At 36.0% G+C, this 24106-nt stretch overlaps 1 protein-coding gene across 1 annotated transcript in view; it reads right to left on the bottom strand.

The window, feature by feature from the left end:
* Positions 1–23585, bottom strand: part of LOC150096823 (DNA-directed RNA polymerase III subunit RPC5-like) — a 42044-nt gene extending 18459 nt beyond the window's left edge. Inside the window, exons 1-3 of the mRNA XM_090408668.1 lie at positions 23498–23585; positions 15009–15183; positions 14563–14670 (exon numbers count right to left, since the gene is read on the bottom strand). Of these exons, the coding sequence (XP_090264794.1) occupies positions 14563–14667 (105 nt within the window). The 5' untranslated portion in view covers positions 14668–14670; positions 15009–15183; positions 23498–23585. The remainder of the gene's footprint in view (positions 1–14562; positions 14671–15008; positions 15184–23497) is intronic.
* Between the last annotated feature and the right edge of the window lie 521 nt (positions 23586–24106).

The raw sequence follows: 24106 nt of genomic DNA, 5'->3' as shown, positions 1-24106 counted from the left end.
ATGTATATCCATATATAAAGTAGAAAAAAAGTCATCAAAAGCCTGAAATGGTGAAAGGCAGCTGGAATAGATGATATTCGACCAAAAATGCTAAAGTATGGAGGTATGAAAGTCTTGCAGTGGCTACACTACATAGTTCAGTAGGCCTGGAGAAAGGGACAAATTCCAGATGATTGGAGTACAGCTCTCATAGTACCTAGATATAAAAAGGGAAATTAAACTGAATGTGAGAATTATAGAGGTATTTCTCTACTGAGTGTTCCTGGTAAGATATATGCAAGTATACTTGAGAAATGGTTGAGAAGAATTGTGGATGAGAAGCTTGGTGAAGAACAAGCTGGATTCAGGCCAAATAGAGGCTGTCAGGATCAGATTTTTACTTTACAACAAATAGTTGAGAAATGATGGGAATATAACAAATATCTGCATTTAAGTTTTGTAGATCTGGAAAAGGCATGTGACAAGGTGCCAAGAGAAAAGCTATTCATGACATTAGAGTTGTATGGTGTCAATGGAGCACTATTTCAAGCAATGCTTAGTCAGCAATTAGAACTGAAGTACAGAAAGATGGTTTTCTTAAATCTGGTGTTGGACAAGGATGTACATTATCCCCCCTCTGCTATTTATTATCTATATGAATCACATTATGAAGGAAAGTAGTATTAAACCTCATATCGAAATTGGAGATGTTAATCTCAGCTCTTTATGCAGATGATGTTATACTTCTAAATAAATCCGGTACAAGTCTGAAAGATTCCCTGACTAAATTGAATAAATGTTGTAATAGATATGGTATGAAGGTCAGCAATAACAAGACAATGAAAATAGACAGAAGCATTAAAAATATCAACTGCATTTTGAATGGAGAACCTATAGAACAAATAAACCACTTCAGTTACTTAGGCACGATTTTTAATGAAGATAAATTAAATATGGAAATAGACAACAGAATCAACAAAGCTGGTATGGTAGGAAATCAACTGAATAAACGTATATGCAATAAGAGAGAAATTAGTCAAAATACTAAATTAGCTATATACAAGACAGTATTCAAACCAATTTTAACTTATGGATCTGACAGCTGGGTTAGAAATATAACACCTGACCAAAGACTAGAGACCACAGATATGAGAGTCCCGAGAAAGATTAGAGGAATGAAGCATCAGTGGCAATATCATATTAAAAATGAGGATATTAGGAAAGACTTAACATTGTTAGCATCCCAGAATGTGTTGGCCAAGCTAATCTCAGGTGGTAGCATCATTTAAACAGAATGGGAACGGAAAGATTAGCAAAATAAGTGTTCTCTGCCAGGTTGGCAGGAAAAAGACCCAGAGGAAGACCAAGATATAGGTGGATTGATACAGTAAAAAGTACCTTAGAAGATAGAAATATAAGATCTGATAATGTTGGAGTCTTGACAGGTAACAGATTGATTTGAAGGAAAATTGTAGATAGGAAGTTAGTAATGATGTAAATTTTTCACGTAGTACTATCATATCCGGTATACACCCCTTGAGAGTATATATCAGGAATTGATGATGATGATAATGGATTTTTTTAAAAATTCGGTAATGGTGTTATTTATATAGGTGTGTTTAGAAATGTGGTCTGGGGTCTTTCACCCAAAGACAAAGCTACATGCCACCGGACGGGTCCCCAGATTGCGGATCGGGGAATGGCCATCAGAGATGGTGGCTAACTGCGAATAGCCAATAAGCAGTCCCGGATAAGAAGCGGCAATACTAACAGGATGTGGTGGGTTAATGGATAACTCCAGTAACTCTATAAAATGTTACAGAAGTCCAATGACGGTACTGCGTCAACGCGCGCTTAGGCCACCTTAAGCCTAAATCTATATGCTCCTTCTGATTCTCTCCCAAGCTCTTCAAGGAAGACTGAGGGTTTGTCAGATAAGTGTTGATGTGCTGACAGTAAAAAGAAAACACGATTGAAATCTGATGCCAAAGAACAAGAGAAAAGACTCATGTCAGCTCTGACGTCGCCCGATCAAACAAGGTCCACGTCCCCAATCGAGTAATCAGGGATTGGATCGAAAAATCAGTTACTGAAAGCAAAGACAAAAAAAATCAAACTCAGGCCTGTAAAGAATGGAATATCAGTTGGCACATGGAATGTCCGTACACTCTGGGCAACTGGAAAATTGCAGTTGCTTCAAGAACCAAAGAAGAAATACGGATGTGATATATTGGGTATTTCAGAAATGAGATGGACATTGTCAGGAGAATCAAATGGTGGAAGAGTTCTCTGGTCAAGAAATGAAAGTAAGCATGAAGCAGACGTAGGTTTCCTGCTAAGTAACAAGGCCTGTCAGGCAATGATAGGATACAAACCAGTTAGTGAAAGAATAATGGCTGCAAGATTCAGTGTCCAACCATTTAATATCACAACATTCAAATACATGCACCCACTGCAGAGAGTGCAGATGAAAACATTGAGATTTTATAGGGATCTACAACTAGTAATTGATGATGTGCCGAAGCAGGATGTACTCATCATTGGAGGAGACTGGAATGCAAAAATTGGCAAAAATGACACAGCAAACACAGGAATATGATCGACCTGATATTAATAGACCAGAAATGGAGAACCTCAGTTCAACAGTGCAGATCATTCCAAGGAGCTGATATTGATTTGGACCACAGCTTAGTGATTGCGAATATAAGACTATAACTGAAACAGAAGTACAAAGGAAAGTTCCAGAAAGCTAGAGACATCTCAAAACTAAATGAAGACAGGCTAAGAACAGCATATCAGAACATATTGGAAACTAAGCTTAAGACCCCAAGTCAAAAATAAAATATAAATACAAGAGCAGAACGACTGACTACAGTGCTAAAAAAAGCAGTAGAGGAAGTAATTTCTGAAAGAGAAAAGATCAACAAGAAATGGATAACTCGGGAAACCCTAAAATCGGTACAAGAGAAAACAGAATTGAAACTTAAAAGAGATAATTCAGAGGCAGCAGATGAGTTATACTGTCAAAAATGCAATGAAGTACAGAAAGCAGCAAGATCTGATAAAGCCAAATGATTGGAGGACCAGTGCAAAGACACTGAACAGTGCTAAGGAGAACACAAAACTAGAGGTCTACAAACTTATAAGAAATGTCAATAGGAAGTGGCAAACAAGATCAGTAGCAGTCAAAGATGAAAATGGTAAAGTACTGATGGACAAGACAGAAATCATACGCAGATGGACAAGATATTGCAGCGAACTATATAACAACTAAATGATGCTGCAACAGAAGTAATCAAAGAACTAAAAGCAATCTCTACACCAGAAGAGATCTTCGAAAATGACATCTTGGAAGAGGAGGTGAATAAGACTATAAAACATCTCAAGAACAACAAGAGTCCTGGAAATGACAACATAACAGGTGAGATGCTAAAATATGGGAGAGAATCAGTTGCAAAAGAAATACATAAGCTATGTAATGAAATATGAAGATCAGGGTATGTCCTCCCCCAAGAGTGAAAAAAAATCGGTGTTGGTTGTTCTTCATAAGAAAGGTAGTGCTTTAGAATGCACCAATTACAGAACTATTGCATTAATGAGTCATCTTGGCAAAGTGCTGATGAAAATACTAACAGAGTGCCTGAAGAGGCATAAGGAGGCACATCTTCCAGATGAGCAAGCTGGATTTCGACAAGATCGAAGTACAGTGCAACAAATACTCGCACAAAGACTAATAGCAGAGAAAGCTCGAAGAAAGAACAAAAAGATATATTGCTGTTTCGTGGACTTCCAAGAAGCATTTGATAATAATGACCAAAATATAACATGGGCTGTCTTGGAATCCTATGGTGTGGACAATAAATTGATCTGCCTGCTGAAAGATATAAACAGCCAAGCACAAGCAAAAATCAGAATAGCAGGTGAGACTGGAGATTGGTTTCCCACTAGTCAAAACACAAGACAAGGGGACCCAATATCACCAATCATCTTCATCACACATCTGGGAAGAACACTAGATAAGATTAAAGAAGAGGGTGGAGGCATTTCAATAAATGGCATGAGAATAAACTACCCCTGCTTTGCAGATGACATCGTCGTGATTGAAGAATACACAGCAAGGCTGGAACAGACATTGGAACACTATACACAGAAGGAAAAAGATATGGACTAAATGTCTCAACTTTGAAAAAACTAAAACAATGATATTCGGACAACAGGAGTTACTGAACAGAGTTACGACAGACAGATTTCAACTGGAAAATGTGGAACACTTCACATATCTTGGACGCCACATGATGCATGACTTGGACCCCAAAAAAGAGATAAAAATTAGAATAGCCAGAGCAACAGCTATTTTAAAAGCCATGGACAAAATATGGAAGAGCTGAGCTATAAAGATGCAAACTAAACTGAGCATTGTAGAAATCTTTATCTTCAGCAGCATGCTCTATGGATGCGAGGCCTGGGTACTCCTGAGGGAATCTGAAAGGAGGATATTGGCATTTGAGAAGAAGTGCTATAGAAAGATCTTGAGAATAAGCTGGATACAGAAAGTGAACAATGAGGAAATCTACAGACGAATACAACCAAAAGAAAACCTGATCCACAAAATAATCAAAAGGAAACTACATCTATTTGTCCATATATGTAGAACGAATGATGAGAGAAAATTAAAAACGTTGCTGTTTGGAATGATTGAAGGAAAGAACAAAAGAGTAAGACCAAACAGAGAATGGGGCGATGACATCGTCAAATGGTGTAGAAACTCTATACACAAATTGAGTCATCTTGCACAAAACAGAATGTAATGGAAGAATCATATCAAGATGGCAGCAGACACCTACGGGCATTAGACCCATGGTTGTTGATGATGATGACGTTTAGAAATGCTATTCCTAGGTTTTATTATTTTGTATATACAATATCTTATTTTAGTTATTTGAGATTTTCAATGTGCTTAGTTATCTTATTTTATTTATTTTGTAATTTGTGTTGCTTCAATTTACTTTTTTTTTTTTTTTTTTTTTTGGTGTGTTGTTTGTATACTTATTTCTTAACTTTTTATTGAAGTTGTACCATTATATATATATATATATATTAGTATTTTAACAGTGATACATTGCGTATGAAATATATTTGGCTTCTGCATAGCATGCGCCATGCAATTTTGTTGGTATCTTAACCACTGGAAATACACTTTTGTGTACTAGTTCCTCTAAAATTGCAAATTTAACCTGTTTATCTGAAGTACTAATTCAAATACCTGAATATGTCAGAGTTTTGTCCAGTTTATACTCATTGCATTCTTAATATAACTGCTGATATTCATTTACACAAATGATATTCAACCTAAACCCTCACAATGATCAAGTGCTATGTTTACTGAAATCTAAGTTGTACTTACTACCTATAGACAGCCCTCGGTTTACACCTCACTTCCGTTCCTGAAAAAATGGAAATAAACCGAATCGGCGTAAAACAAACCCAATTTTAATGGGAGGTACAAAGTTATGTTCCGTGCAATCAAAAAATATGCACATGAAGTATGTGTAACATTATTATATTTAAAGCTTTGATAATACATACATATATATTTGTTAAAATAAAATTATTAATAACGAAAACAAAATCAAAATTATATAGAAAAAATATGAAACTTTGAGAAGATATTACATATTTCTATGTTGAAGTTCCCGGTTTCGGATCACCTGCATTTTTTTGAAAAAAGTATCCAGTGTTAACTGCCTAGATTTTCTTTCTCTTTCTTTAAGGAGTTCAGTGTAAGGTCGAATCGATGCGATTACACTCCTTTTTACATTCACACTCTGTTCCCAATCATGGTCCATTTCGCAGAGTTCATCAGTCAATGTCTCTATGCTTGCAAGGATACGCTGTAAATCGGCCGTTTTGATATCTTTCAGAGGACCTTCTTCATTTTCTTTCTCCTCCTTTGGATGTTGACTTAATTGTTTGGCTAATTCTTTCAAGTCTTCATTGGAAAGTGGTTTATCATGGCCCTCTAAGACTTCTGTCACATCTTCAGCTGCAATATCATCCAATCCCACCTCTCGCATAAGCTTGGTAACATCTTCAATAACATTCTCTTCTTGCTCTAATTCCTCGAAGTCATGCAAAATGCTGGAAGAAGTTTTCACCATGCTCCTTTTAAACACTGCTGACACTTCGTTCCAAGCTGCCTTGATGTTGTTAATGCCCTTCAAAATATCGAATGACATTTTGAAAAAATTATTAAAGACTATTCGCCAAGTCTTTAATAGTTTTACCTGAAGTGTCCAAGACTCTTACTATTCCCATAAATGTTATATGGAGGTAATAGGCTTTGAAGATTGATATAATCCCCTGATCCATCGGTTGCAAAAGCAATGTTGTGTTTGAGGCATGTAAACAACCTTGACATCCAATGGTGTTCTTACTTCACCAAGGTTTTGAGCATGTCCAGGGGCATTATCCAAGAGAAGCAATGCCTTGGCTGGCAAATCATTTTCTTTACAGAAGTGAAGCACAGAAAGAAAAAAATAATTTGTGTACCAATCGATAAAAACGTCTTGTGTAACCCAAGCTTTCTTGTTCCATTTCCGATAGACTCGCAGCATGGCTTTTAGACCCTTGAAGGCTCGTGGTGTCTGTGAATGGTACACCAACATTGGTTTAAACTTCAAAGTTCAAGAGACATTTGCACCCAACAAAAGCATGTCTATCTTCTGAAGCTTTAAAACCTGGAGCAGAATGTTCTTCACAGGAAATGAAGGTGCATGATGGCAATTCTTTCCAGCAGAGCCCAGTCTCATCAACATTAAAAACGAGATCAAGAGGATAACTTCCTTGTTCTACAGAGTCTTGAAATTCTTTAGGAAAAGCAGCCACTGCCGCAACATCTGCACTTGCTGCCTCACCACATAATTTGACACTATGGCACTTACTTCAAGAATTAAAACTCATGAACCAACCTTTGCTTCCTAAAAATGTTTCTTCGCCTCCATCTGTCTTTTTAAGATCCCCAAAAATTGTTTTTGCTTTCTCAGTTATAACAGCCTGCATCAGAGGAATGGTTTTCTGATTCAAGTCATCCACCCATAATGATAATAATTTTTCCATTTTTTCCTTGAAGTTTACCCCTGCTATAACTTAACACGTTTTGCATTTAGTACTGCCGTAGATTGTTGCGCAGACTGTTTTATTCTATCTGCATTTTTCATAATTGTAGTAACAGTCGATGAAGGTAAGTTCATACTTCTACAGACATTAGCACGTGTCTGCCCATCTTCCATTTTTCGAATCACTTCCATCTTCTTTTCAAGTGTGATTGATTTCTGTGCCTTCTTAACACCAAGTTCTGCTATTTCTGCACTTCTTTTTATCAGGTATGGTATTTAATTAAGTACTTTATCAATTTATATACATATGTAAAAAAAATTAAATAGAACAATTAGGTAGATTCAACAGTAAAACCAGGTTGGATACATATACGTAGTAGTAGTAGCTCGGTAAACACTCAAACACTAGAGTACCTGCTAGCATCGTTTTTCAGTCAGACCCCACTACAGTAAGAAAGCATGCGCAGGCATTTGGTGTTATTGTGAATCGGCATAAATTGAACCGTCTTAAACCGAGGGCTGCCTGTAATATATTTTCATACTAGTTATGAGTTAAGAATTGCACTTTCAAATTTATAACTAACCAATAGACTGTAATAGTGCTTACTTACATTTTTTTTTTCCCAAAGCAAATGCTGGGACAGACCTTACAAGATCACAGAGAGAGCTGCTATGATGTGTTGCTAACATGAAAATCTTCCATATGGATGTATGTAATAGTATGTTTATGTAATGACATTTATAATAAATTTTTCATATGTTTCTTGAAGGAAAAACACCCTAAAAAATTGCAAATACAGTATAAGTAAACCAATTCAGACCATTTGCAATTTGGATATTCCATACTTGGCTATTTCGTTTTGCCATAGCTTACTGGCTAAACTCTTAATCTCTAACAGTTACATTCTTCCACTTTTTGTGATAACTGAGTAAAAATAAAATGTTTACATGCTTTAACTTATGTACTCATTCTTAATTCAACAAGGCTTGACCTGTAGGATACACAGAGCTGCCTTACAATGCAAGGAACAACTTTTTTTTACAATATACACTTACATAATGTAGGAACAAGATCACATTATACCATATTAATGCCTATGCAATATTTGAATTGCTAACTGCAGAAAGGAGATATGTTTATCACCCCCCCCCAACCAAAACTGGACAGGACCCTTTCTGCAGTTAGCAAATTCATTTATGGCAAGAGTCTTCAAACGTAGCAAGCTGAAAATTTAGAAGGTCAAATAGTTCTAAAAAGAAAAAAAAAATTGTTACACAATGTATTAGAAAATCCAAAATTCGCCCATCATGAGTATGGATATGCTAAAATGAAAAGCATTATGCCATTAACTGAACAAATATGTGAAGAAGCAGTCTGAAGATTTACTTCTTATGCAAATGAGCATTACACAATTGAATGCTGTCCTGTATGTGGAACATATCCCACTTCTTTCATACAGAAAGAAAGAGCAAGTCTTATTCTAGTGGCTTGCCTTTGCACACTGCCTCTTCATTTACTGACAAACAGCATTAATCTGATATATGGTCTAGTCATGTATGGAAAGGTATAGAAAAGAAAACTAATCCAAATGTAGAAGACTTAACATCTTATTCACATGGAATCAATCTGAATGAACAATTTTTTGGTTGCTAATATGGCAAGAACCTAAAAAATTTTGGCTACATCTTTTTTGGATAGGTATAGCTCTGGCACCACATAATTTTGGACTCCAAGTATCCCAAATTTTCTCATGTTGTACCATCATTTTGTATTTTGGTTTAAGCCAATAAGAAAACAATTTGGTCGGCTAAATCAGAAATTGCCAGCCCATCCTCGTTCGTTCAGTATCCAGGTAGATACCCACCAGGGTGCACCACGAGAAGGTGAGGAATGGACATTAGGTCAGCAGCTCTGGTCAGTTCTCCGCATTCCTTTAAAGGCTATGTGGAGGTCTCCTCTCAGTTATACAGCTTTGACCCTTAAGCACCCCCTTAAGAGTTAGAATTGAAGGAAGTATTGGAAGATGGTTCAATGTTGAATTTGGTGTGAGACAAGGATGTACATTATCCCTTCTGTTATTCATTATCTATATGGATCACATTATGAAGGAAACTGGTATTAAACATGATATCAAAATTGGAGATGTTAATGTCGGCTCTTTGCTTTATGGGGACGATGTTATACTTCTAAATAAATCTGCTACAAGTCTCCAAGATTCCATGACGAAATTGAATAACTGTTGTAATAGATATGGTATGAAGGTCAGCAATAAAAAGACAATGAAAATAGGCAGAAACATTGAAAATATCAACTGCATTGTGAATGGAGAACTTATAGAACAAGTAAAACATTTCAGCTACTTAGGCACGATTTTTAGTGAAGATGGTAAATTAAATATGAATTAGACAACAGAATCAACAAAGCTGGTATGGTAGGAAATCAACTGAATAAATGTATGTGTTACCGCTAAAGCTTAAAAGCCGTTAATGTGCACATTACCTAGCTAATCTGCAGATTAACTGATTTGCTCCGTTAACGTGTGGAATCAAGAGTTTTCCGAATTTTGCCTAGGTAATGTGCACATTAATGTCTTCCGTATCGTTAAAGTTCAAAAGTTTGTTTCTCTCATTTCCTTTCCCTACTCCTTCCCCCCTCCTCTCCCTCCACTTTTAGTTTGGTTTCGCCAGTGTCATATGTTTTGCAAATTCATTTCCTTAATTGTAATAATATTTTAAACAGTTTGATTCTTTATATTAAAGTTTTTTAATTGATTGATGATTGATTCTATCAACTAATTTGTTGATTGTATTAACTTGATTCTTTAGATATCGAGAAATAAATAAATAACATTATGTTAATTTAAGCATACAGAAACGTTGCTGCTGTTCCAGCAAAGATCTTATTTTCACTTTAACGAGTGCCTAGTAGGTAATATGCAGATTATCTAGGTAATTTGAGAAATGAAACAATTTTCCGCATGTTAATGGATCACCCTAGTTAATCTGCACAATACCTAGATAATCTGTAGAATAACTGATTTCGGCACTTTAGCGGTAACATATATACAATAAGAGAGAAATTAGTCAAAACACTAAATTAGCTGTATACAAGACAGTGTTCAAACCAATTTTAACTTATGGATCTGACAGTTGGATTAGAAATATAACACTTGACCAAAGACTAGAGACCACAGATATGAGAGTCCTGAGAAAGACTAGAGACATGAAGCATCAGTGGCAATATCATATTAAAAAATGAGGATATTAGGAAAGACTTAACATTGTTAGCATCCTGGAATGTGTTGTCCAAGCTAATCTCAGGTGGTATGGTCATTTAAACAGAATGGAAACAGAAAGATTAGCAAAACAAGCGTTCTCTGCCAGGTTGGCAGGAAAATGACCCTGAGGAAGACCAAGATATAGGTGGACTGATATGGTAAAAAAGTGCCTTAGAAGATAGAAATATAAGATCTGATAATGTTGGAGTCTTGACAAGTAACAGACTGATTTGGAGGAAAATTGTAGATAGGAAATTAGTAATGATGTAAATTTTTCATGTAGTACTATCATATCCTGTACACCCCTTAAGGTACATGGCAGGAATTTGATAATGAAGTATCCCAGTCCACATCTTCCAAAATTTAAGGGGAAAAAAGTAAAATTAAATACAAAATTATGTCAGGAGAAATGCATACAATGCAAAAGCTTATAGCAGATTGTTTTGAATAAGAAGCTTCATATAAAGACAAGTCTGATACTGAAACAGTTACCTATGGCAGTGTGAATTTTAATGGATAATCATTGCCACAGTAAAAAATGGCTATGGCATTCTTCAATGGTTCATATTCACTATAACCAGCCATCATTGCAATTTATTAACATAGCCAACATTTTGAAAGTTGAATTTTTTGTTATGTTGCTCCCACCCACAAAAGGCTATTTTTGCAAACCTATACTACATTTTGTACTGTGGGTGGGCTAAGGATTTTTTTGTATTTTTCATTTATTTTTTACATAGTAAAACCCTCCTCTTGAGACCAAACATGGAACTTTTTCAAGCCACTTTCAGGCCTCTAACAAGTGATGAAACTTCATCTCCCATCTCAAGACAATCGTAAACATCCATGAACAAAGCAGGATTCAAACCCACAACCTGTTGATTGGAGATCAGGTATGCTAACCTCTTGGCCAACCAGGCCGGCAAAGAAATACAACCTTACAACCACTCACTCACCACATAAAAAATTAGTATTCCTTATCCTCTCCACCAAAGACCCCCCCTCCCACATTCCCCAGACCTCCCATGTCCCTTTCAATTGCAAATTGTCCTATTATGCCAAACAGGACAGTATACCTTTCATGTTTTTTAATGCAGAATATGCTACTACAAAGTTATGTTTGTGGATTCTGCAATGGACATGTTTCTGCTGTCACTGAATACTAGCATTTTCCAAATCAAAGAAAGGAATTGGAAAGTACTGGTATTCAGTTTTTCAGATGTCAGGGATTTGGATTTCACCTAAGCATAAAGGTGAAGCTGAACTTTACAATGGAGTCTTCACCTACAGCAATTCCTCAATTACCAACCACAGTAGGAGACAATTTGCTGATCATTGAAAGGTTGGTTAACTGAAGGTATGAATACATGGTGCTGTACCAGAGGTCTGTTGACACTAACCTGTTCGAAAGTCAGTGAATAGAGATTGTGTATTATAGAAAGATTTCTATTAACTGTATACATGTTGAACTCCTCAAAACCCAGAGTTTTGTATCATTACCAAAGTTTTTAATCATTATGTTACTCTGGTAGGAATGCACTATTCGTAATTATTATTTTTCAGGAAATTGCAACATATACTGAATATTAATTATAATAACTTTAATATTTCCACTATTTTTGCACATTACATTGCCATCATTAGGGATCACAGAACAATGATTGTGCATATATGGACTATCAAAAATCCATAAACAGAATGTGCCATTACATTTCATTGTGGATGGCATTGATGATTCACTAATGTAAAATTAGACAAACATTTAGCCAAAATGCTCTAACAATATACTGGCAGCACTCCTTCAAATATAAAAAAACCCAGCCCACTTTAAAGCCAGTATGCCATAATATTTTTGATGTCTCCTCTCTATTCACTAATGTCCCCACGTAAAGAAACTTTAGACCTTATCCATGTTATATTTTTTCCTGATATCTCTGCTCTGTTTCAGTTCACCATGCATTCTGACTATTTTGTTTGGCAAAGAGAAAAATTCTACAAAAAAATAAAGGGGACAGCCATTGGTTTACCAGTTTCTCCACCCCTAGCTACTTCATAGAGACCTCTGAAGAGAAAGCCATAAACTTTTCCCCACATAAATCCATTGTTTCGCTAAGCTACACAGATGTGTTCTCCATTTGGCCTGGATGCTCTCGAAATTTTCCTAATACAATCAACATCCCAGGATCCAGTTTACCTTAGAAAAGGAAAACAATCTCCTTTTCCCAGACAGTGATTACATGAGAGCCTGATGGATCCCTGGTATTCTTCATTTAGAGAAAACCCATATACACACACTGGTAGATTCACACCAACAGTCCCCCACTTCCCAACAATATTTTAACATATAAAAACTCTATATAACAGGGTAAAATTAATCAGTTCTGATAGCAGTGCCCTAACTACTGAACATTCTCAACACTTTCTTAGTCAATGGCTACAATCTCCCCATAAAAGCCAAAAATATTAAATCCCCATTAACTGCAACCTGCCCTCTCCTCTCCCTCTTTCAGAAACAGAGAGATCACACAAAATCTATCACCATTCCATATATCCAGGGGGGGGGACATCCGAAAAATTAACAAAAATCCTAAAGAAATACAACCTTACAACCACTCACTCACCACATAAAAATTAGCTTTCCTTATCCTCTCCACCAAAGACCACCCACATTCCCCAGACCTCCCAAGGTCCCTTGCAGTTGCAAATTGTCCTATTATGCCAAACAGGCAGGACAGCCAATATCAGAATTTCTAGATAAATGAACTACATCTAATCCCACCGTTATAGCCACTCTGGACTTGATGCTTTGGACACCCACCACAGGATATGCTAGAAGAAGGTCACTATTGCATCGCAACAATTACAAATATGAGAGGCTATTCCTGGAATCTGCCTTAACCCTGAAAAACTTTCCAAATCCTCAACAAATTTGGGTGCATGAAACTGTCCAAATTTGGGAAACACTCATCTTCGAATCTTCAGCCCAATGGCCAAGACCACCCAATTTAGCCCACCAAGGGGGCATGATTAGGACTTTAGGCCCAACTTAGGTCGCCTTTCTTCAGTCTCATTTACCTCATGTTAGTGCCTGCTTGCATATATCATTGTTGTGATTCCTAATTAAGGCAATGTAACATTGCTGAAATATTGGAAGTATTAAAAGTTATAATATTCAATATATATTATGTTCTGTGATGAAATTCCACTCATTTAAGGACAACATTTCCTATTCATATATGGTTAGGGGCCCACACAGTTAGCCTAGTGGCTATGCGTTTTGCAACCATATGCCTGAGGAAGGAGTGTCCTAGGTTCGATTCTCGTCGACGATGTGAGGAGCTTCAGGATCTTCCTCAATCAAGTTAGCCAGTCTTGGGCATGGACAGCAGGGTTTTTCATTCCGCAAGCAGGCAAACCGTCCCTGTGAACACACATGGATACAGTCATGAATATTGTCCTTAGGAGATGCAGCAGAGGAGTACCATACTAGCTGCATTAATACACCAGTAACCCTCATTAGGAGGGGACTCAACCCATCCTAGATCCTCTGTGGGCACCTGTTGGAGGGTACTCAGTTGTAAAACTAGGATCTCAAAGAATTAATGTTTTACATATTTTGGAAAGTTTTATGTCTACTTCAAACTTGGAGTTTTGTAACTAGCTCAATAGCAATCACTAATTTAATCAATGTTTTGTTCAGTGATGAAGCTCCATTCTACCCATAGAGAGGCCAACAATATTTGCTATTCATGTGATTAGACAGCTTCAAATGACTAAGTGAATGAAAGAAATTATGTACCAAACAAATATGGTGCACCAACTCATTGCTCAATTTCATTTTTGAATGCTGGCCAATACAAAAGCAATCCCAATATATATTGATGATAATTTAAGAATTTACTGTAAACAAGTGGAAATTCTTAAACATTTTAGCAGGTATGCATGTGCTCATTGTTTTATTATCACTAAAAACTTCACTTTTTATTAAAAAAAAAAAAATCAAACAGCCACTATTCCATAACTATACAGTTCATACAGGCTATTTTATTCAGAAACTTGTGATAGCTCCTGAAGTAAGGCATAATCCTCCTAACTTTATAACGATTAAAATGCAATAGTATTTAATATAAACATTGAAGTAATTAAGGCTCCTAAGCAGTAACCTGGTACTGCTTCGGGAAATTTATTACCTTTGTGTTAACGTCCGGACCTTCTTGATAACCAATTTCTTCTTTTATTTTCCTCAAGAAGGATGGCTCAGGTGGTTTTGTATATGACACATTTCTCTTTGCCATTTTCTAGTGAATTTTATATTAAAATTATCAATATTTATATAGAGCACATATTTACAAAATACAATTTTAATTAATGATAATTATTAACAGTCATGTAATTAATAAAATAGCTATTGTTAAAGGAATTATTGAATGCTGTATTTTATTTCTTTTTAAAGAGAAAAATTAGGATTCACTGAACTGATCATGAAAAATTAAGTGTTCAATAAGTCTTAATATTAACTGCTAAAACCCCTTTTTGTATTTACTGTTAGCAAATAAACCTACCAAGATCAATTAATATGAAAATAATGCTCTGAAAAAATGTATAGGCAATTTATCAGATTAATGTAGAGACTTGCCTGATTTCCACTTTTATGAGATCGAGTTTCTGGAGCACTTTAAAGTTCCTCTGTCTCATTCTCATGCTTTATTATTAACATTTATGTTCACAATCATTTCATTGTCTTCAATCCCTAACACTGCTTTTTTTTTTACTTTCTTCAGCATTTTATTGATATTATAATTGGAAATATCCTGTGAAAGTAAAATTGTTTTCTGATTTGTAGATCAGAACTATCAAGTCTATCAAAATTGTTTCAGCATTAATCTTTATTATATAAATAATTTACTGATGCCTAGATTTATATGCAATTACTTTTTGCATTTAAAGTATATCTAAATTAAAATCCTACATACAGTAATTTCTTGCTTTATTATGTAAAGATGTTCTGAAGAACAAATTGAAAACATACATCAAGATCCAACTATTCATAAGAAATGAAAGAAGTTAATGGATGAATGCAGAGATCTAGCCAATCCAGAAGCCTATTTGGTACTGTCCGACCACAGATGCCAGACCGCGGCTAGCAATATGGCATCTGTGGGAAAGGAAAGGAATAAGGCGATATACGAATCCGCGCACGCACGTGTGTGTGTGTGGAGGCTTAAACCTCTAGAATCTGTGTGTGGAAGCTTAATGGATTGTATACAGCACTCAGAAAGGATTAAAACAGAATTTAATACTTCCTATATTGCGTCTCAGTCACTGAGACATCTTCCGGGATCACAAAAAAACTAATGTAACATACACAAATACCACACAATACTAAGCCCAACCACGTGGCTGACTCTAAAGTCCTATCTAGGTGGAGGCCCTCTAAGGGTGATTGTAAGTTGCCTGGAATGTAAGATGGGATCTCTGATGATAAGTGTTTCCCAAATCTTAGGAAGCTTAATGCAGTACATTACCGAGGGTATGAAGCGCCTGCGAACTTGCACTCCCCTAACCCCAATGCAAGTGTCTAACTTGCACCCCCCCCAACCAAAAAATGACAAAAATTTAAATTTAACAAGTTAAATTTTACTAAATGCAATATGCTAAATACTTACTATTAACCCCATCAAAATGAGTAGCAATGTTTTGCAGAATTTGTGTGTCTAAAGCAGCATATAACCGACATATAAAATAGTGAACTTTTATATCTATTTATTTTTTACATTTTACGCCCCAAACCTAGTTGCACCCGTAGTGGGCGCCTCTTTTGCCACACCCTCGTTACAGCACTGGCTTAATGCAACCGTATTTATCAAGATTTGGTTGATTTCTGAGAGCTGCTGCTGATTCTAAAAATTAATTTTTAGAATCTTTTTAGAATCAGCAGCAGCTCTCAGAAATCAACGAAATCTTAATAAATACGGTTTAAGCTTCCTAAGATTTGGGAAACACTTATCATCAGAGATCCCACCTTACATTCAAGGCCGAGGGCATCCACCTAGATAGGACTTTAGAGTCGCCCACATAGTTGGGCTTAGTATTGTGTGGTATTTGTGTATATGTTACATTAGTTTTTTTGTAATCCCTGAAGATGTCTCAATGAATGAAACAAAATATAGGAAGTATTAAATTCTGTTTTAATCCTTTCTGAATACTGTATACAATTCATTAAGTCTCCAACATGATGAGAATGTACAAATTCGTTATCAACACATGAAATCACGTACTTTATATGTAAATTTTCCAACTGCTGTACAAGGAAAATAGTTACCACTTTAAAAACTAGAATTTTCATAAAATAAAAGCTAATTTTCCCACGTACAATAATAAACACTCATCCCATGAAATGCACTGATTACCCTATTATTGGAATGCATTCACATTCATCTGTCATGCACAAAAGTGTTGAGGGGTCTCGCATCTGTGGTTGCACAGTATTTATTCATATAAAATGTTATCTAGTTGATTTAGCTTATAAAAAAATCACATGTTTGATAGATAAGTTGGTGTACAAGCCACAGATGATGGGAATAGATAGTATATTCCCACATAGATCAGAGATTGGCTCTCTGAACAATACCAGCAGGTTGTGTATGGTAGAGCAGTATCTCAAAAAAGAAGAGTAACCAGTGGCATGCCCCAGGGTTCTGTTCTTAGGCCCCTGCTGTTTAACTTGTTTGTAAATGATATATCATGTGGGCTGACTGGGGATCTTCAGTTGTTTGCTGATGATGCAAAGTTGGGAAGAATTATGAGTAGTACTGCTGATGTTAATTCCCCTCAGAAAATAGACTTTACTTAGACAAAGGAGTGGGCTTATAGTTTTAATATCAATAAGTGCAAGGTGTTGCATTTTCAAGTGCAGAAATATAAGGCTGTGTACTATATCGATGATGCCGTACTGCAGGAAGTGGATGAGATTAGAGATTTGGGAGCGAAGGTTGACAGTAGACTGAAGTTTAGAGGACATGGTGCTAGTGTTGCAAAGGCTGCACATCGTAGTGCTGCTATGATAAGAAGTACTCTAACATGTAGGGATAAGGAAGTGGTTGTGAGACTGTATAAGGAACTGGTCAGGCCACACTTTGACTATTGTGCTCAAATCTGGTCATGTGGTTTCAATGTGATGTGGAGACACTGAAGAGGATTCAGAGGCGAGTGACTAAGATAATGTCAGGACTTTGAAATGCTGGTTATGGAGAGAGAGGTTGAAGAAATGTGGATTGCAGAGTTTGGTGGATAGGAAGAAAAGAGATGATATGATAGAGACATTTAAGTTACTGAGAGGATTTTATCAGATTAATCCAGAGAGGATTATAAAAAGAATAGAAGGTGAGAGGGGAAGAACCAGAAGTCATCCCTGAAAGTTATGAAAGCATCATGAAGAGGGGTGTGAGGAGTAGATTTTTCACATGGAGTGAACAGAACAGAATGCACTGTGAATGCAAGGAGTGTTAAGTATTTTAAGATTCTATATGATAAATATGTTGTCAGTTGAATGAACCTCCCATGATGAGTCTGCCGACTCCATGGAGGGTGTAATAATAACAACGTAAGGTAAAAACTGACATTTTTCCATATGATCTAATTTATCATCTGATGTCTTACTAACATGAAGAAAGCAACTCCTGATGTAGAGTACAAATAGCAGTTCCCATGCTTTGAAGAATTTTATTATCAAAAGCAACTTTGTATAGATAAACATAGTATAAAGAACAAAATGTCGTTTAAGGAAATTAACAATATAGAAGATATAATAACTAAATAAATTTAGTTCTTATTTCCAATATTTTGCCAAAGTTAAATTGGCATCTCCAGGAAAATAATATACCTATATCAACATGTGCATGCAGGCACTATTTCAGTAAATGAAAATGAATGGGAGAAATACAAAGAGGCCTGCAGTCCTAAAATTATGCCACCTATTGGCTTTGGTTAGGTACTGTTGGCTAATTATCTGTAGCTGTTATCAAAGAACAGCCCCTCAAATTTAAATGTGTTTCAGTAGAGTAAGGTGGCTTCCAACCCCCCCCCCATCAGATCTGTGGTGGGTATCCAAGGCATGGTCTGCTTAACTGAGTGGCCAGAGTGGTGGAAACAAATGTAGCTTTCATGCTCTGATATCCTCATGTTGGTTGTCCTGCATGTTTCGCCACGGTAAGAAAGGTTGAAGTTGCAGGGTACCTGGCAAACCCCAGGCAAATTCAGAGGTTGCAACTGGTCTTTATGAGAGCAGATAAGAAATGCTTTCTGTGTGGTTTGTAAGTGGTCAAAAGATGTATATTATTTTAATCTGGTGGGGTGTAGCCATTAGCCATTCAGCTTTAGCAGGCCATGCCCTGGATACCCACCACAGGATCCAAAATGAGAAAAAAAAAAAATGCACCTTACTCCATCAAAGCAAATTTAAACTTGAGAGGCTGATCCTTGAATCTGCTTCTGCCATGACAAACTATGACAAACAAATATGGTCGCCAATCAGCCTCTCATATGGGAAACCATCATCTACTGACAATTGGCCCAATGGGCAAGAATACTCAACCAGCATAATTTTAGGACTGTAAGCCTGCCTGTATTTCTCCTGTTCATTTTAATTTACTGAAGTAGTATCTATGTGCCCACATTGAGAGAAGGGTATTATTCCCCTGAAGAAGCCAATTTAACTTTGATAAAATATTGGGAATAAGTAAAACTTATTTAGCCATTGCATCATGTTGTTAATTTCTTTAAAAAACATTACATGTAATAATCAAGTATAAGTCAAAGCACCAGAAAAAATAACATAGAGGACATGTGCCTACCATAAAAGTATATAACATTTAAAAAGTAAACAATTTAGGGTAAACTTGCAAACAAAACCAAGATAAAGCATGCCCAGTTTCTCAACCACAAAAAAGGCATATGTTGATTATCATCCTCCCATATTCCTCTGTTTTCTCTCCACCTATTCGGTGTCTTTTCCTCAATTTTCATTTCATGCATTCTGCTTGGTATCTTTTCTAAATTCACTGTATGCACTAACCACTTCAAGTGAGCTCATAAGCATTTCTTCATATAACATTCCTAATGTTTGCATTCATCCTTTCCTTGTTTTTTGCCAACACAAACCTCAAAACTCATTGGCTCCAAGTAGACTACTCACTGTTAACAGCCTTGGCCCAGTGAAATTCTTATTGATATCATTTGATCTAAACTAAACTTCTACCATATAAAAGCACACTTCCCAAATATTTGTAGTTTTCACCATGCTTCCAGACTTGTTCCATTTGTCCTTTTTTCTATAGCTCTTCTGAATGCTCCCAAATCACTCAACCACAATGAACAAAGGAGATGAGACACTTTCTTATCAACAGTCCATTAAGTATAAACTTTAAATCTACCCCGATTCACCAAAAATGCATGATCTCCGTCCTCGCAGAGCTCTTATATTTAACATACATATTCTTGACATAAGATATATGATTTTCAAATTAAACAAGAACAGAAACCAGTATATTCAACAATGACAAGCATGAACTGCATGTACGTTATGTAGAGTGTCATGGTCTAATTAATGGTCGGGTTAGCATACCAGCTCTCCAGCCAAATGGCTGTGGGTTCAAATCCCGACGTGGGCATGGATGTTTGCGATTGCCTGTGAAAATATTAGTGGTGGTGGGCGGTAGATGCCGTTGGTGTAGATGATGATTGTAGTTGAGTTGTAGAGACAGTTGTAGAGTGCACTCCCTTGATGAGTTTTTGGACTCCCTGGAGGTGTCATGTAATAATAGTAATAATTACATTAAAGTTATAGTAAAAATTACTTTAACAAGATGTTAAAAAAAAATTAATTCTGGAACTTGAAGATAAACTATTTTCCATAACAGAGATAATTTAAGTCTCTATCATTTCTATTTAGATTTGGTCAATGTAGCAAAGTCTCATAACTGTCTTTGTACAGACATTCCAAGAGATAATTACTTTTATGGAGAACCAGAAAATTAATTTTCTTCCAAAGAACTCTGTGTCTGAGGGATGATAGCATGCACCAAAAGTCCCGGTTACTACTTCATGAAATTTAACATAGTCTAAATGTTCATCACAATGCATGGCTGCAGATCTGTTTGGCTAATATATAATAATCCATACTGGTAAATAATTTTGTACACTCCAGGGTTGGCTAAACACAGTTTAGCTTTAGCTGAGCCTAGAAAAGTAGTTAAATTTCATGAAGTAGCAACCGGGACTTGTGGAGCATGCTAGCATCCCCCAGACACAGAGTTCTTTGGAAGAAAATTTTCTAGTTCTCCATAAAAGTAATTATCTCTTGGAATGTCTGTACAAAGACAGTTATGAGACTTTGCTATGAGAAGGTCAATTGTAGGCCAACAGAGCTGTTTGACTATACCTTCCAAGTCACCTTTAACATAGGAAATGGTGACATGATAGACCACTTCTGTATCATTATCATGATGAGGCAGATGACAAGGAAACGATTATTATCTTGTTGACATGCGATCCAGTAAAGCCATCAGTAAAGACTGGTGGACTTGATGCAATTTATTTCTTGGGTGAGCATTTCAGTGAAGCAAAGAATGTGCTTGATGTACCAGTCTTAATGGTGCCAGATTTTTGACAATTACGATAGCGTGAAAGAGGATGATTACAAAGTTGCATATGTGTTTTCTTTCTAAAAACTGTGAATGAAGGGTACCATCTAGATGACAAAGTAACAAGAAATCAAGACAGTCAATGCAATCCGGTTGTTCTAATGTTGCTTGAGGAAACTGTTTCATTTTAAGGAACGTTTGTGAATAAGGACAATATGAAGGATAAAAAAGGAGATCACCTGAGCAAAGACAAAGCTCTGATATATTTTCTTGAAATGATAACTATTTTTGATCAGCAGATATTTTCAGCCTATTTGATTGTCATTCACTCTGGCTACTTCACATGCCAAAACAACTTGACCAACAAACTGCAGGTACATCAATGGGTAGTCCTCTTTCTCCCACTCTGTCAATGGATAAGAAATAATTAATTCCACTATCCCCTGTGTATCTATTTCAGACTGCACATACATTTTCACTCTGTCTTAGGATACCTAGGCAATAAAGTAAGTGAACATATTAAAAGAATTGTTAATAACATTGTTAAATCCATATTTGTTTAAAGCAAATTTCATGTAACAACCTGTATCAACCAAATAGGAAAATTCTATAAAGATACAAGAATATCTAGAACATCGGTTCCCAACTGGTGGTAGGAGTACCCCCCTTTGGGGGGGATACTCCTACCACCGGTTGGGATGTGTTGGGATATGGGTATGTGCTGGGCCATTCAGGGGTACACGAAAAATAATCTGTAATGGCAGAAAAACAAGTAACGTAAACAAAATGCAAAACATTAGTTATGGAACAATAAATATTAAGTTTCAATCACAGCTATTTTAAAAACAAGGGATACAATTTATATAAATGGGTTTAAAAGGGGTACACAAGTGGAAAAAGGTTGGGAACCACTGATCTAGAGAATACCATGTCTCTAAATTCAATGCATGAGCAAAATCTAGGATTCCTGATCAGGGAATTGTCACTAATTGTTTTTTTAAATGGAATAGGGCCCAGAGTTCATTAAAGATTCACTAATAAATATGTTGGTCAGAGGTTTGAATTCATAAAGTTTAACTTGTGGGGAAAGGATCTTAATTAAATTTTTATTTTTTGTTTATTACCAAGTAGTATAGTTTCTTCAATGGGCAAATCAATTCTCTCATGATTGTGTTGATTAGCACCACCAATTTATCGTGGTTCTAATCTTGAGTGGACCAAGATTATGTTCAATAGCTATGTACATCCAGAAATAATAAAAATCAATAATGAGAAAATTGAACAAGTGGATCATAACATATAAATGATGTAATGTTGGAAGGAAAGCATTTGGAAAATTAGTCAATATTCAAAAGCCAATTACCATTAAGCTTGAAAAGGAAAATGCAAAAATAAAAACCAATGCATCCTTCCTTTATTAACATATAACTATGAATCATGGACATTAAATGAAAAGGAAGTTCAAAAATTAAGAACACAATTTAGTACGGAAAGAAGTATGCTTAGTATCATAAGACTGAATTACAAAAGGGATATACATGAATGAGAAATCAAACTAGTCTCTGACATCTCACAATGAAACATCAATGGAGATATTTGACATATTGCTCAAAGGCAAGATCAACAATGGAAAAAAGAAGTACTGATTCGATTCCACAGAAGAAAAACGATCACGACGACTACCAAAGTCATGCTGGACTGATGATTCATCACATTTGCAGGAGTGACACAGGTAGACAGACCCACAAACACAATTTGGGAGTTATCTTGAAAAGGCCTTCATCCGGCAAAGGTTTGACAATTGCCGGTGATGATGACTTCTTGCATCATCCATTGATGAAGCACTGCCTCGTGAACTGAATGCACGTTTGTTATACTTTCACCACAGCCAATATCTGAAAAGGTTTATTTTCGGGAATTACTGAAACAATAGATTTTACGCTTAGCTTTTAAGGGCAAGTTACTTGAGGTTTTGAAAATTTTTAAAAATCGAGGGAATTGTTCTATTCGGCTGCGTGTGGTGACGTGCGCATTTTTCTTTCCAAGTCCTCTTATGAAAAATAATATTTTTTACCTTAAAAGATTCATAATCCCACTTCCCGAATGAGCCCTCTCCATAATTAAAATGTTTCTCGAAAAGTAATACATGTATACTCTTTTTTTCACAATGTAATAGAATATAATGTATATTTCTTAATAATATCTTTCTCTCTCTCGATGAGTATTTGCCTCCAGGAAAGTTAATGTAATAATAATAATTACACGCAAGCTTTGAAACATGAAAGAGATTTGCTTTTTCGAAAAGTGCTTCCGAATTAAGATCACCTCTTAATGATATAAACTGAACTTTAGTTATGCAAACTAAACAAATATTAAGGAAATACGCTCGTTGGCATATTAATGATTACTCTTATGGCTATCATATCATAAAAATAAATAAATACTTCTATTCATGCTATTCCGCTACACACAAAACTTCCCTTACCTATCTACACCTACCAAAGAATATCAAGGCACAGTACAGCGATTACAATTCAATGAAAGCCACATGTATGGTTTTATCATTACATGTTAAAGAGGGCGCTTTGCAATTTCCAACAATTTTGGAGGGATATGTACCTATGGACCAAATCCTTGAATAAAAGAAACCAACTGAAAATCAAACACTGAATTTGGGGAATTTATATACTTCACAACTTAATCCTTAAAATATTTGACCTACGAGAACATGTGCTATCTTAAAGGTATTAGCAATTCAGGTCGAATAAGTAAAAGCTACACTAACGTTATAGTATTGCATTTTGCTGAATATGCAGAACTGGAGACGGAATATATATAAAAAATTACCTAATGCCTATTATTCCCTTACAGGGATTAGACGAGACTTTTTAACTTTATCTAGCTTTTTTTGGACACTGAGTGAACAGTTCAATCTCCACCGGTAGCCAATCAGAGCTAGATGGCCCAAACCATCCATCCATCAGTAACTTAAGCACCCACGGCCTTCCAAGTATCCTTGGATTTCCTAACCTTAACGGGGTAACCGCCTTATCGTACGAGGATAAGGTGGTTATCCCCTAAGTATTCTTGTCTG

Source organism: Typopeltis vanoorti, chromosome 18, assembly GCF_054136105.1.
Source record: "Typopeltis vanoorti isolate ZY-2024b chromosome 18, IOZ_Tvanoo_1.0, whole genome shotgun sequence".
NCBI lineage: Eukaryota > Metazoa > Arthropoda > Arachnida > Uropygi > Thelyphonidae > Typopeltis > Typopeltis vanoorti.
The sequence above is the reverse complement of the archived record's forward strand: the minus strand, read 5'-3'. Positions and strand labels throughout refer to the sequence as shown.